General features: G+C 41.7%; 2 protein-coding genes across 2 annotated transcripts; both read right to left on the reverse strand.

Annotated features, from left to right (window-relative positions):
* Positions 1-5,602: 5,602 nt before the first annotated feature.
* On the reverse strand, positions 5,603-8,450 carry LOC133503543 (L-selectin-like). Its single transcript, XM_061825255.1, has 4 exons — positions 8,404-8,450; positions 8,300-8,337; positions 7,020-7,415; positions 5,603-6,914 (listed from the first exon to the last, which is right to left on the reverse strand). The coding sequence occupies exons 2-4, from the start codon at positions 8,325-8,327 to the stop codon at positions 6,775-6,777; spliced, it is 564 nt and encodes a 187-aa protein (XP_061681239.1). The 5' UTR covers positions 8,328-8,337; positions 8,404-8,450; the 3' UTR covers positions 5,603-6,774.
* Positions 8,451-10,589: 2,139 nt separating this feature from the next.
* LOC133503427 (E-selectin-like) lies at positions 10,590-14,301 on the reverse strand. Its single transcript, XM_061825070.1, has 9 exons — positions 14,189-14,301; positions 14,027-14,105; positions 13,039-13,437; positions 12,851-12,955; positions 12,545-12,736; positions 12,262-12,450; positions 11,564-11,761; positions 11,339-11,471; positions 10,590-11,056 (listed from the first exon to the last, which is right to left on the reverse strand). Exons 2-9 carry the CDS (start codon positions 14,064-14,066, stop codon positions 10,996-10,998), a joined length of 1,317 nt encoding a protein of 438 aa, XP_061681054.1. The 5' UTR covers positions 14,067-14,105; positions 14,189-14,301; the 3' UTR covers positions 10,590-10,995.
* Positions 14,302-15,335: the final 1,034 nt, after the last annotated feature.

Consider the following 15,335-nt stretch of genomic DNA (forward strand, 5'->3'; position numbering starts at 1 on the left):
AACCGAAGACCCAGTACGAAAAATGCCTTCGTTGGATCAAATTTTGTGGAAGACCGCATCGTCAACTAAATCCATCTAATATCAACCGGAACAGTTATGTTTGCACAAAGGTATGCCCTATATTTGATTTTCAATAGATGTCTCGTATAAATTAATTCGAAGTTCTTCCCTAGCATAACATTGCTACGTGCCAACGATTGCCACACTTATTCTTAGTTGAGCGATATTTAGTGATGATCGGACTGCACAAACGTATTGATTTCTTGCTGGCTCGCGGCCGAACCTTAACCAGACTGTGTTTGCACGAAGATATGCCCTAAATTTGATTTTTAATACACGTCTCGTATAAATGAATGAGATGTTCTGCGCTAGCATAACATTGCTACGTGTGAATGAATGAAATCAGAAGCATGGCGTCTCTCTCAGTTAAGAATGTATTGTATTTAGAGTCTATAATATATCGTTGATTTGAATGAAATCAGAAGCATAGAGTCTGTCTCAGTTCAGAATGTATTGTATTGTATTTGCCATTTTTACTGTTTGTCTTACGTGAGCGCACGTGGCGTGACGTCACTTCAGGAGGCGTGGTTAAGTGCCCTGTACGGAGGGGTCAATTGTGTGTGCGTCTGTGTGTGTGGGTGGGGCCGGGGGGCTTTTGTAAAGCCCTAAGATACCACAAGATGGGGCAAGACCTGGCTAATAGGAAAGTTTTAATTGGTGTCAAGGAAGTATGTTAACAATTCTCAACAAAGTATAATGCTAAACTTAAGGGAATAAACTATTATCCATCCATCTATTTTCTTTGCCGCTTATCCTCATGAGGGTCGCGGGGAGTGCTGGAGCCTATCCCAGATGTCAGCTGGCAGGAGGCGGGGTGCACCATGAACTGATCGTCAGCCAATCGCAGGGCACTTAGAGACACACAGTCGCACACACAATAAAACCTAGGGGCAATTTAGAGTGTCCAATTAATGTTCCATATTTTTGTGATGTGGGAGGAAACCGGAGTGCCGTCGATTAAACAATTAATTTAGACAATTACAAACACTTCCAATGTAGTTGGGACATTGTGTAAAATAGACTTTTTATTCATATAATAATATATCCTGTGTTGTCAAAATATATACATATATATTTAAGTAGATATGTCAGCTTTATGTGATACAGTGTTTCTCAATTTTTTTCAGCGCTTTTAGATGAGCAAACAACTAAGGTAGAGAGGAGTCATTACTTTATTATGTACAGTCGGTGACGTTTTTTTTTTTTTTGTTTGTTTGTTTTTGGCTTAAAGATCCCTCGGGGTCCCAGGACCCGTTTGAGGACCCTGTTCTAAAGGATAACACCCCACTTTAAAAAGAATGAGAGGTAAACGTATAACAAGCTCTTATAATGGACTTCATTAGATTGTGCAGATTGTCATCATGTTACTGTAAAATGTCAATCAATAAATCCTACTTCTATTTCCAGCAGGCTCAAGAATCCCAAAACCCACCAGAAGAATTTTATCATCCCATCGACTCGCTGGGAAGGACAGAAGAAGAAAGTCATAGTAAGTGTTGCGTTATTGATATTTGAATGTTTTGGAATATTTGCCAGTAGAGGGCGCAAGTGCGCTTTCAATCTTTTGCGCGCAATGGAAGCATATTGACCACGGACAGAAATATATCCATCAGGTCAGAAAATGCCAGTTTTTCATGTGAGACTGGTAATTGAATGCCAATGATGCCAATTCCGGAAATAAATTCCTTGTGGTTTGTTGCATTCTTGGCCATTAAAGCTGATTCCAATTGTGACTCTGTTACCGCTCATAAAAGTTAGACGTGGTTCTGATGTCCCCAGTCTTGAACAACCGGCACGTTACAGACGCCGGAGTAAAGGCAGAAAACCCACACAAGGGTGGACAGAACATTCAAATTTCACACTGGAAGGATGGGGCCAAGATTCGAACACAGAACCTCTGGAGTTGCTAACAATTAAGACCAGCATCCTTCCCATGATAGAAAATTTAAGCTTCAATTCATGTTCCAGATACACATTCATGGTTTGCTCTTCACAAATTTGTTTATTCATATTTTGGGGGAATCCATCGTCCATTTAATGCTGGAAATACTCCTCTATTCGTGTTTTTTTTTTATTATTTAAAATGCCATAACATGGGACCAAATCACTGTCTGAATAGGGAAGTATGTGTTTAGCCTGGGTTGCTACGGGGAATCTTTGGCTTAGCATGATTTTTATTTCTGTATCAAATCATCTGTACGGCATTTATTTCAAGGTGAATTTGAAATTATAAACTGTTAGTTATGGGTACGCATATTTCAGGTTTAAACTATGACCTTTAGGAGGGCCGTCAACTGCTTTATTAATACTATTATTATTTATTTTGCTCCGTCTCTATCCTCCACATATAGTGATGATGCATTCTCATTGTCTCACATTGTCACATTAACCGATACACATCTTGCTGCTCTCCTGACCCGAAGCTGTGTGAGTCATGTGTACAGCCTGAACTTTCAGTGCGCTTCCACGCTTGGGCATTAATGTGCATTTCCTAACAGACAGGAAGTGGGCGAATTCAGCAGAACAATTTGTTGCATTTATGCCAATCACATCAAATTCTTCTCACTCAATGTCACTCCCCTGAGCCACACATACCCAAGTATTTGTATAGGGTGTGCCTCTTGATTCCAGATAGTCCTGGGGTAAGTATTTATAGATTTATTTATATACGTAATTAGTACTGGTATTGGCAAATGTGGATATGTTTACCAAAGATATATATGCAAAACAAAGAAAATTACATGTGTATTCAAAACAAAATTTGGTTTAATGCTAACATACAGTGCAAAACACCAAAGACAGGCTAACAGATAGCATCGGTGCTATAATGTTACAACTCGCTAAGCAACAGATATCTGAAGACAAACAGCTGAGCAACACATGTAAATGAACAATATACCAATACGCACAGCCATCCTTTGCAAAAATAAAATTAGAATACTATAATGCGGTTTACTGAGGAGCAATGACAGTCTCCGCCATTTTATGTACAGCATGTCCGTATTACACTGCTTCTATTTTGCCAAGTTAGTCGCACACCAAAAGGGGCTGCATAATCACAATCAATGAATCTACATTCTATTTTGATGTCATTACTAAATTGGAAAAAAAAGGATAATTTTGTAGAATGCTCTTTTAATTTTGCATTTTAAGGTAGGCACTGTGCACGGTTATTACAAGTATATAAATTAAAAAAACAATGTAACTAGAATATGGTAGGTATATGTATTAGAGGATGGGAAATATATATATATATATATATATATATATATATATATATATATATATATATATATAGGTGGCACGGTGACGCATCTGGAAATTTGGAAGTTCCAGGGTTCAACCCTGGCCCCACCTGTGTGGAGTTTGCATGTTCCCCCCGTGCCTGCGTGGGTTTTCTCATGGGCACTCCGGTTTCCTCCCACATCCAAAAAACATGCAATATTAATTGGACACTCTAAATTGCCCCGAGGTGTGATTGTGAGTGCGGCTGTTTGTCACCATGTACCCTGCGATTGGCTGGCAACCAGTTCAGGGTGTACCCTGCCTCCTGCCCATTGACAGCTGGGATTGGCTACAGCACTACCGTGACCCTTGTGAGGATAAGCGGCTAAGAAAATGGATGAATATATATATATATATATATATATATATATATATAGTTTGTGCTTGCATTAATCAACAATGGATAAAGCCCAAGGAACTTGTGAGCAAGCCAAGAAAGTAAATTGTGGATTCATATGAGTTGGGAAAGTAACAATGGCACATTCAGAGTGGACAATCCCCACTGTGACACTTTCTCTTCTAACTCCACTTTCACAAACATTGGCACTGTTTGTCCAACGCACGAGGTGGCGCTTTGAGTCACAGCGCTTACAAAGCCAAACCGAAACAGCAACAGGTCAAAGACTTGTTTGTCCAGCAGAGGCATAAATATGTGTGAAATAAAGTGATAACAGTTGCGGGGCCGTCTGGACAGGATGTGACTACATGCTGCCCTTCGAAAAATAATAAGTCACATGAAAAGTTTTGACTAACGGGGGAGTACTGGCTGCCCGATACCATTGTGGTGGAAAATAACAGTACCATATCTGCTTAGCTTGATGAAAGACAGTCATCATTAATTGTACGGAAATGCATCATCAACTAAATATTTCAGGCTATTTGAGCCCAAAATACACACAGAAAATATTATTCATATTTGGGTTACATTAAACTCCATCCATTTTCTTTGCCACCTATCGTCACGAGGGTCGCAGGGAGTCCTGCAACCTATCCCAGCTGTGAACGGGCAGGAGGCGGGGTTCACCCTGAACTGGTTGCCAGCCAATCGCAGGGCACATCGAGACAAAGAGCCGCACTCACAATCACTCCTACGGGCAATTTAGAGTGTCCAATTAATGTTTTTGGGATGAGGGAGGAAATCAGAGTGCTCGGAGAAAACCCACACTGGCACGGGGAGAACATGCAAACTCCACACAGTCATGGACGGGATTGAAGCCAGGACCTCAGAACTGTGAGGCCAACGTTTTCCAGCTGAGCCACCTCTTTAAAATTCAAACTATATTTATTCAGCAGACCAAAAAGAGGTTGAAAAAAGACAGGGAAAGGCACACAATGTCCGAAGGAGTCCTAAATTTTACTGCCTGGGCAGGACAAAATAGTGAGGGAACACAATCATGAGTTCAACTTCTATTAAGTAATATGATATAAGCATATGAGGAACCATAAATGCTCGACAAGTTGATCTTCATTCTTCCAATTCACCGGACAGTCCTATCGCTTCTTCGGTCAACCTGTGCAGCAAAAACGAAAAATTTGCGTGGTTGGGTTTCCGCCCGACAGTGATGATTATCAACGTTTTTGTCAATAAATCAAAACTGACCTGACTTGGCCTGGCTTCTTTTCTGTCAGAAAGAAAGTGATTGTGAAATTCTGTAGTCATAACGTTGCATTGCGTCTGTACAGTATATGCATGGAAACACTTAACTTTTCCTGCTCTTCATCCAACTAATACACATGCAACCGCTGCAGCAAAACGTGACGGCTCCGCAGCCCACTACAACGACCAGGAATTTATAGCCTGAGGAAATAGAGATGGTGAACGTTATGCCAACAATGGTTTGGAATAATAATATTGCAATTTGGAGATGAGGAATGAGGAGACAACAACCAGTCATGTCAATTCACCCTCCGCCTTCAAACTGTCTTCACATCAAAAGGCCAACCACTCCATTTGAAGCCAACAGTTGCCTTTGGTTCTTTGATTTTCTAACCCGCCCCCGGTGAAGGCCTCCATCACGTTCGCTTACTTGCGCAAGCCGGCCTCGGCCCGCTCCAAGCGGCCGTCGTCCCGCAGGTAACCTCTGCGGAGCCGATCCTCAGAAAACCCGGGTGACATGTGACCTGACACGTGGAGTTGAGCGTGTGATTTCCTTCTGAGCAGCGGAGGTATCCGTTGGGGTGAAGCAGAGGGGGGCATTCCACGGGTGGGGGCACAGTCGGAGCTCGATTGGTGACATCAATTTGTGCACAGACATGATACCATTAAAACGATGAAGGGGAAGAAAGATATGAATCATATTTTTGAAGTCAAAGACAATGAGAATGATCCAAAATTGAACATCCATCCATCCATTTTCTTTGCCGCTTATCCTCACAAGGGTCGCAGGGAGTGCTGGAGCCTATCCCAGCTGTCAACGGGCAGAAGGCGGGGTACAGCCTGAACTGGTTTCCAGCCAATCACAGGGCACAACAAGACATCCATAGTCACACCTAGGGACAATTTAGAGTGTCCAATTAATGTTGCATGTTTTTGGGATGTGGGAGGAAACCGGAGTGCTTGGAGAAAACCCACGCAGGAACGAGGAGAACATGCAAACTCCACACAGGCTGTGCCAGGATTGAACCCGGGTCCTCAGAACTGTGAGGCTAACGCTTTACCATCTTACCCACCGTGCCGCCCCAAAATTGAACAGCTATCAGTGATTGAAAGTGTACCGGAGACACTTCTCAACTGTGGATATATAATAGTATTCCAATATTACTGTTGTAATATTATGTACAGTTTGAAAATTAATACCACGCCTCATTCAGTGCCAGCTAATATGGATTTTGAAAGCAGTCAATGGCACTGAATGTTTTCGAGACAGGGAAACAAAAACTTCCGTAATCATTCATTTAAAATTTTTTACACATAAAGGTTTAATAAAAGTGACACATTAAGAAAATCTAAAAAAAAAAAAAAAAACAATAATTTTAAATGAAATGGAGAAATGGGCGGCACGGTGGCTCAAAATGAATGAAAATGGATGGATGCAGAAATGTTGTACTAAATGTTAAATACAACTAAACTGTACTTACTACTTAAGTGATTCTTTTGCATATACTACTAGAAGGTCCCAATGCTCTTCAAGAGGACTCCTGTAGTGCTACACTTTGAGAATCACTGCTTTTGGTTATAGGGAAATTCATCACATGGAAATATAGTCGGACATTATAAAAAAGGAGTTACTTTTTTGTTCAGATTCTATAGTAGGGTTTTAAGACACGGTCCGGGTTTCAAACTGAGTTTAAAGTTTCTAGTTAGGGTTTTAAAATGGGTTAGAGTTCAAATTCGGAGTTTTAAACCAGGATTATAATTTCTGATAAAGACTAGGACTTCAACATTCTTGTAACTCAAAATACTCGTATTTGGATATCCGATCAAGTGTATCAGGACCTACTGTATAGTGGCGTGGTATTTTCACCTGTTTGACAGGTGTCACCCTCAAAGCCGGGCTCGCACAGGCAGGTGACGTTGTTGACGGCCTCCTTGCATCTTCCTCTTCCGCATATTGTTGTGTTGCATTGAGCTGTCATGGGAACAACACAAGATCAGCAGATGCGCTCCCTCTTTTTTCTTCTTCTTCTTGTTCTTCTTCCAGGCTCCAGAAAGGACCTATCGGCATTCAAATGACCTTGGTAGCACACTGCATATTTCTTGTTTCCGCACTTCTCGTCGTTCCATTTCCCTCGGTTGGCTCTGGCGTTGACGTAGAGCTCCACGCAAACGGGCCAGCTCTCGTTGTTGTTGGGCTCGTTCTCCGCCCACGACTCCTCGCCGACCCACGTGCTGTTATTCCCGATCCAGATCCAGTTCCTGTCCCAGTGCGTTTTAGTGATCCCGATCCAGTAGTACGGACTCTGCTGCCTGGTAGGCAAGAACGAGACCAGGGCAACGTTCTCGTCCTGGCTCTGGACCACCACCATGTCTGTGTAGTGCGTCCGGCACCACTCTCGGGCTTCGGTCCAGGTCATGGTGACGTTGGAGTAGTGATACGTCCACCCGAAGCTGACCTCTGCCAGGGAGCCCCCTGATGTGTATTTTGACAGCAAAAGAGTTAGTATCATATTGTGATCACCGTATGTACGCAACTAAACATTAAAATTGGGCACGTTTAAATTTTTCTCTGTAATTTGTTATACAGACAAGCATGAGGCTTTCAAATTCATTTTTAAGACCGAATTAAAGTCTTGAGATCTGGGTTGGGGTTCCCAATTAAAGTTTTGAGATAAAAAGAGCTACCTTTTCAAAACATGATTTCGGTTTCAAATTAGGGATTAGTGGTAGGGTGCGGGTTCAAAATTCATCCATCCATCCATCCATTTTCTTCACCGCTTATCCTCACGAGGGTCGCGTGGAGTGCTGGAGCCTATCCCAGCTCTCGACAGGAGTCAGGGTACACCCTGAACTGGTTGCCAGCCAATCGCAGGGCATATGGAGAGAGACAACAGTCACACTCACAATCACACCGAGGGCCAATTTAGAGTGTCCAATTAATGTTGCATGTTTTAGGAATGTGGGAGGAAACCGGAGTGCCCGGAGAAAAAAGTCAGATGCGGGATTGAACCGGGTACCTCAGAAGTGTGAGGCCAACGCTTTACCTATTGATCCACCGTGCCTCCTGGGTTCAAAATGTGTTCTTTAATGGGAGTTTCAAATTAGTGTTTCAATTTAGGGTTTCAAACACACTTTGGGGTTTCGTATTTGTGAAGGTTAAATTTCAAGATATGATTTTTTTACTTAAACTGGGTTTCAAATCGGGTCGGGTTTCAAGCTCGGCCTTGGCGTCCATTCAAGTTTGAACCCTAATAATTAGGGAATTAACCACTGATGAAACAATTCAACCCAGAATTACTCAACGGACATGTAAATGTAGCGAAGCCAGTGGCTAGCGAGTGTCATTTGGGTACCCACCAAGGAGCAGCACTAGTGTCCACTTCATTTTCAACAACCTACAAAGCAGAAACATCAACAACAATCATAACTCATCCTTGCTTCATAAGAAAGTGCTTACTTACACGCAACAGCAGCAGGTATACTGTGTATAATGTATACAGGAACAAAATATGATAAGTATTCCGGTGAAAACTGCACTGAGGGGGCCGATGTCAAGCTTTTATATGATCGCAGGACAATACCTGGATGTTTCTGCAGGGAGTCAATCCATGTGATGATTGATATTCAACAAATTACAGTAAACTGATAAGAGGGTGGGCATGAGTCATAGCTGAAAAAAAAACATTGCAAAAAATGAATTAGAGAGCTTTATGTCTAAAAGGTCAATGGGACTTGTGTGCCAATATATTTTCTCTCATATACATTAGGACACATATGAAATAAACATCATTTTTTGATTGCATTTCCATAAGTTCTCCTTGTGTTTACTTTGTGACCAGGATGTGTAATATTCAGGAAGATTTAACACAAATATGTGTAGTAAAATGTCACAGGTTGTGAGGGAAATACATGGCCATAGGTTAGTTGTGTCCAAAGTCCGGACTATTAGCGAGACAGTATTATCATTATTAAGAATAAGGTTTGGGCATCAGCGTAAAGAGTGGGGTGTCAAAAAGGGAGGCGGTTGTTTTGTTAGTCCAGTGATTCTCGAAGTTTTAATACAAAGTACAATTTAAAATATTATTTAGATCATCAAGTATCACCATCAAGGCCAATATTGAAGTACAGTACTAAAAGTGCTGTGTGGCCACATCCAATTTATTTAGATGAAATCATTCAAATGCTATTCGTCCCCCGTTTCTTTTGGTGTCCCCTAGGGCTCTGTTGTCGGTCCCCTCTTCTTTATCACATACATTTCACACCTTTTTTTCCCCTCGTAAATTCAACTTACACTTTCGCTATTAAATGGATGACAGGCATCTTACATCTCAAAACTCACCACCTCATTCGAAGTCCGAGACGTTCCAAAGTAGGTTCTTGGATTTTGTGGAAAAATATGCCTCCAGAGTCCTAAAACTCAGTTTGACATACCATGCGGTCCGTACCACAATATTTTAGTATTGTCTTGTCACTTGTGTTTAATATTAAGCCTACTGGATCATATTGTTTTAATGTTTTACATGAGTGAATTTCATTTCTTAATATTGCAGTCAAGAATTAGCGTTTAACTGCTTCTGAAATTATGGCGTGTGTGGCTATAAATGGTTGAACGATGGTCAGTACTGAAAAACTTTGCTGATTAAGTTCCGGTGTCACCGTCGGTATGATGTCATCTATTCATCCTCCAGAGTGCTAATGGAAGACAAACAAAAATGATGACATTCTGACGTGGATTTTCCCCAGTGTGAGGCTAATAATAATGTAATATCTAATCTGAAAACTACTTCCTCTGCCGCTGCCCAACTCTGATATGTCAGTGTTGAGGAAAAGCACACATTCTGCAAAGTCAGCGTGTCTCTACGTGTGGAACAATGATCCAAAAGATAATTATCTAACAAAAGCTGGGACGAGCCTTTTTTTGCAAATACTGTATTTTATGTTTTCATGGGGCAAGACTGGTAAAGCGTTGGCTTCACATTTCTGAAGTCCCCAGTTCAATCCAGGACCCGCCTGTGTGGAGTTTGCATGTTCCCCCGTTTCTCTGGGCACTTCGGTTTCCTCCTACATCCCAAAAACATGCAACATTAATTGGACACTCCAAATTGACCATAGGTGTGATTGTGAGTGCGGCTGTTTGTCTCTATGTGCCCTGCGATTGGCTGGAAACCAGTTCCCTCCCGCCCGTTGACAGCTGGGATAGGCTCCAGCACTCGTGAGGATAAGCGGCAAAGAAAATGGATTGATGGGTGGAAGACTGGACAATTTGCAATTTGCTATAATTGTTAAGTAGTCATCTAACAGCTTGAAAAACTGCACATTTTCTTTCCCCGCCCCCCAAAAAAGCTATTGATGTCCAAACTGGAACCGACTCTAATGAGTACCCCCCCTTGGTGAAAAACGTCCAAATTGTACCAAATCATTTTTGTGCCTGCTGTTATATTACAAAATGGCCTTAACCCCTGTAATAAAATATGAAATGACTGTGGGGGTGTACTCACTTTTGTGAAGTATTGTATGGTTCATATATAAGGTATTGTTGACTGTGCAAAATATTAGCTTTCATCATTTGACAAGAATTAATAATTCAATTGACACTTTATAGTATTCACTAGTAATGAAAAGATGCGCACTCCAAAGGTTTTGCTCATATTTATCTTTTATTATGAAATGCATGTATTAAATACAGTAAATACAACTTAGTGACATGATATGGAAAAGCAAAATTAAAGCACATGGGCAATAGTTTGAAAATTACCACAGATCAACAGGGTGTAAAAAAGCATTTCAAACGCTACAATAAATAATGTCAAATATTACATAAATACACAAATCTACTCACAGCTTATTAAGGACGCGGCAGTGCACTCTGTTATGTAACGTCACACTTTCTGCATGTTCCTAAAGGTGTTGAACAATATGCTCAATACAAACTCCCTTTGGGAGGAAATACATGTCAGCGACATTGACAAAAGTATCATAATTTTGTTTGAATTCTGCTTTTCAGATGACCTCGCAGGCCGGCGTCGTTCACGGGTGAAGGTGATGTAACGGTCCTATATGAGGCTGTCAATGCTGTTTTTGTAGACCTGAGGGGGAACTTCGATGTCAGAGTTGCTGGAGGGGGAAAAAATAAAAGACAACAGATGAGCTACAAAATAAAAAATAAAGACATTTGTAATATTTGTAATAGTTTACTATACAGCAGTGTTCACTATCTTTTGGTGGTTTATATATTTTGGATTCATTTCATGTTTGGAAAAAAAATATAAGGGCACACAACCGCCCCCACACACCGAAACAAACACAATTTTTTTTTATAATTTTCAGACCAATGACATGAAACTTGATAACCACTGCTGTACAGTGCATGAAGCTGTATCCGATGCGTCGTCTTACCTGCTGAGCTCAAACTTGTTTGCTTTCCTCCTCATGCGCCTCAGGATCCACATGACCAGCGACAGAGTCGACAAGGACACGGCGCCTCCTATTGTTGCCCCAGCTGTGATGGCGCTCACCTCAAACGTGGACTCTGCAGAAACAGTCCAAAATAAACATTAACCATAAGCCTTCCCTCATTAAACTATCGGAATATTTCCGCTTTGTCCGATCCACTTTTCATACCTGTGCACGTCGGAGGCGCGAAGCTCCACTCGCCTAAATGCGTGCACGCCGTGCTGGCCGCGCCTTGGAGCTCGTGGCCTTCGTCGCAGCTGAACGTGCAGACAGTACCGTGAGGAGGGAGGCTCCAGGATGGGAGAAGGGATGGGGTGCAGTTCATGTGGCCTCTTTTGGGAACTTCGGGGGCGGGGCATGTGATTGCTGCAGATAGGGAGGTGAAGAACAAAGCATTGAAGCATGGAAAGTGTTTTTCATAACAACTTTTTAGACCAGGAGTGTCAAACTAATTTTTTGTCGCGGGCCACATTGTACTTGCGTTTCCCTCAAAGGACCATTATGGCTGTGAAACGATAAAAATCTTGAACTGCCTCATCAAATTTACATGTGACATTTATGAACTAGTTTTGGAATCAGAAATCAAGGGTAATGGGTTTTTCCAACTGTTGTTGTTTGGTAACACAAAAAATGCTTGTAAAATCTCAACGTTATCGTTTATGATGGGACAATGTGAAACTTTGGTACAGATTTGAACAAAAAAAATCATGGAAGTTGATGCACACGGGCCACATAAAATCATGCAGTGGGCCGGATCTGGCCCCCGGGCCTTGAGTTTGACACCTGTGTTTTAGACAATCAAGTCGTCTAGTGATGCGGTTCGTGCTACCAAAAGGAGTTTAAATTTATATATTGTCCCCTCTCACCTTCACAGCGCGGTATGACCTCGCTCCATTGCGCCGCCGACGTGCACGTCACGGTGCTCGGGCCCGCCATCCGAAAGCCGAGGTCGCAGCTGAAAGTGCAGCTGCTCCCGTAGCTGAACCTGCCGTGTGGGTCGTCGCCACAGCTGACTGTGCCGTTGTCCAAGTGGAGGAGAGCAGGGCATTGAACGGCTGAGGGGGAACAGGGGGAGAAAAAGAAGAGGAAATCAGCACTCTTGCATGCAAAGTTTGGTTGTTTTTTTTCACGTGGGAATTTGGTATTCACCTTGACATGTAGGAGGAAGTTGTGACCAGTTTTTGGACGAGGTGCACAGCAAGGGTTCGGGCCTGCTGAGCTCGAATCCCTCCTCGCAGGAGTAGTGACACAGGGAGTCAAAGGCGTATTCGCCGTACTTGCCGGCGCAGACGACAATGCCCCTGTGAGGGGGGGTCAGTTCGCTTTTGTTGCACTGAACCACTGCCATGAAGCAAAAGAACCCAATTAGTTATACAGTAATCGGCTGCAAAGATGAATCTGTATTATAATGAAGAAAGATAAGAATGCACGTTTGTTCCGATCGTAGAACCTTACCATGCTCACACTTGTCTCCGTAGAAGCCGTCAAAGCATTGGCATCTGTGGCTGTTTATAGTTTCCACGCACTCTCCATGGACGCATGAGTCTTTTTGACAAGCAGCTGAGGACAAGAAGAATTACGTTACACGTTTGAACGTTCATCATTTACGCAACTTTGCTCGTCTTGGATTTCTTTGCGCTCACCTGTGTAGCACAAAGCCGTTTTCCTCTTTCTGCACCTCTCGTCGTTCCACTTCCCGGGCTGCGAATTCCTCTTGATGTACATCTCCACGCAGTCCTCGCTCTCGCCGAGGATCCTGCCATTCATGCCGTTGTTGGGCTCCCCCTTGGCCCAGTTGGTGGCCTCGGCGGTGAGAGACTTGTTGGTGCCCACCCACGTCCAGGTGCCGTTGATTTTACGGATCCCGATCCAATAGTAGGTGGGCTTTTTTGGCAGCCAGCTGTTGAGGTGGCTGATCTCCCCCTGGTTTTGGATGGCCACCATGTCGGTGTAGTGTTCTTGGCACCACGCTCGGGCTTTCTGCCAGTCCATGGTCTTGTTGGAGTAGAAGTAGGACCAGCACCCGACTTGCATGCAAAGCACTGAGGATGGAGGCACACAATTATATATTAGAACAGTCTTTCCCCAACCTTTATTGGCACATCTTTTGCGACAGAAAATAATACTTTGGAACACTACCAAACAAAAATGTTCCCAAAAATATAATTTTACACTGAAATAACTCCTCAATTTCTTCATTTCATCCATACAAAGTCCACTATCTCAATGTTAAGATATAATATGAAACGGCATAGACGGGCCAATGGAAATTAATATCTAAGTTAAAATAATTATAAACCTGCAAACAGCTACCGCTTGAACACATTTGGAGCAGCAACACATGTAAACAGTATCCAACAACACTCAACTGCATATATTCTCTTTGCACTGTGGAAACAGTGACCAAAGCAAACGTTTAATAGGGAACCTTCTCTACCATTCTTGATCTTAATAATACTGCATCGCAAATGCACTTGGCAACAGGTAGATACGCAGTACCATCTGGCAGAAACTGACTTAATAATCCTGCCTGTCACCGATAGATGAAAAAAACCACAACATTTGTAGTAAATACTCATTTTCAGATAACTAAGTGATATTGGATTCAATTCAGTGAGAGATTGCACATACTTGAGAAGGTAAAAGCCAAACTGAGCCACAAGCTGGACATCTTGGATGCACGGCGCTGGAATAATCCACAGCACAATTCCTAAAAAATCAATTCAAAGTCAAGAATGAAGTCAGTGAATGCATCGCGGTGGACTCTGTCCGCATTGAAGTGTCCACACTCACCGTTTTAAGTGATGTATCGCAGGAGTCTTTGAGTCTTAAGACTTGTTGGTTCAATGAGTGTGTGAGGTGATTGTGACTTGAACGTGCACACCGCCTGCTTTTATAGCCCCTCGTCCGTGTGCTCCAGCTTCCCGGTAAGCGGCCGTCAGGCTTTTGGTGGAAATTCCCACCCCCTTCCAGACACGACTGCCCAATCCACACCGTATCCGAAAAAAAAATTCCCGGGGTTATTCTCATTGTCTTTGGCGGAAGCGCCTGTTGATAATATCGTTTTGCTTCTAATTATCAGAAATGTGTGATTGTTTTTTTTTTTTTTTGGAGGGACTGATTACGTACTGTTTATATTATTATTAATATTTTTAAAAAGGGGATGTTATTTAAAACTGTTTGGATGCATATTTTGTTCTTTAATATTAAATGTATTTATATTAATATTTCTATATCTATCAGGAATTACCTGAAATATTTAAGATAAATAGAACTACTGGAGAAAAAAATATTTACAATATATAGAATTACCGGAGAAAAATTGCTAGTGTGTTTCTGACAAATTTGCCAAGTAAAAAGGATTCTGATTCTGATCATAATAATGTTAAAAATGTAATGACATCACAACAATATCTACATATACAAATACCTACAATTCTATTTTCTTTTTGGGTAACATATATGCTTAGCTTGATGAAATGAGCAAAATACAAATGAAGGGAATATATAAATGTTTTGAAATGACTCAAATATTGATACATATATGCCTTGCTTTGCTGTTGTAATATGTAAAATTTAAACATGTACTGTGCACTATAGAATTCTTTCATTATAAGCCCAAATAACATTTTTTGTGGGTGGTGGTGTAAAATGGGGTATGGCTTGCTCATAACCATTGATACAAAACACATTATTATTATTATTATTATTGTTATTATTAATATATACATACACACACACACATATATATGTAGTCACTGATTGTGTAGTGTAGCTGGGATAGGCTCCAGCTTTCCCGCAACCCTTGTGAGGATAAGCGGCTTGGATAATGACATGTCATATACCTGTGTATAAAGTGAAAACACAAAATTAACATCCAAATGAATTCAATCGCTCACAAATTAAGCAACTTGTGATTATTTTTGTATCATCGCCGATA

This window comes from Syngnathoides biaculeatus, chromosome 7, assembly GCF_019802595.1.
Source record: "Syngnathoides biaculeatus isolate LvHL_M chromosome 7, ASM1980259v1, whole genome shotgun sequence".
NCBI lineage: Eukaryota > Metazoa > Chordata > Actinopteri > Syngnathiformes > Syngnathidae > Syngnathoides > Syngnathoides biaculeatus.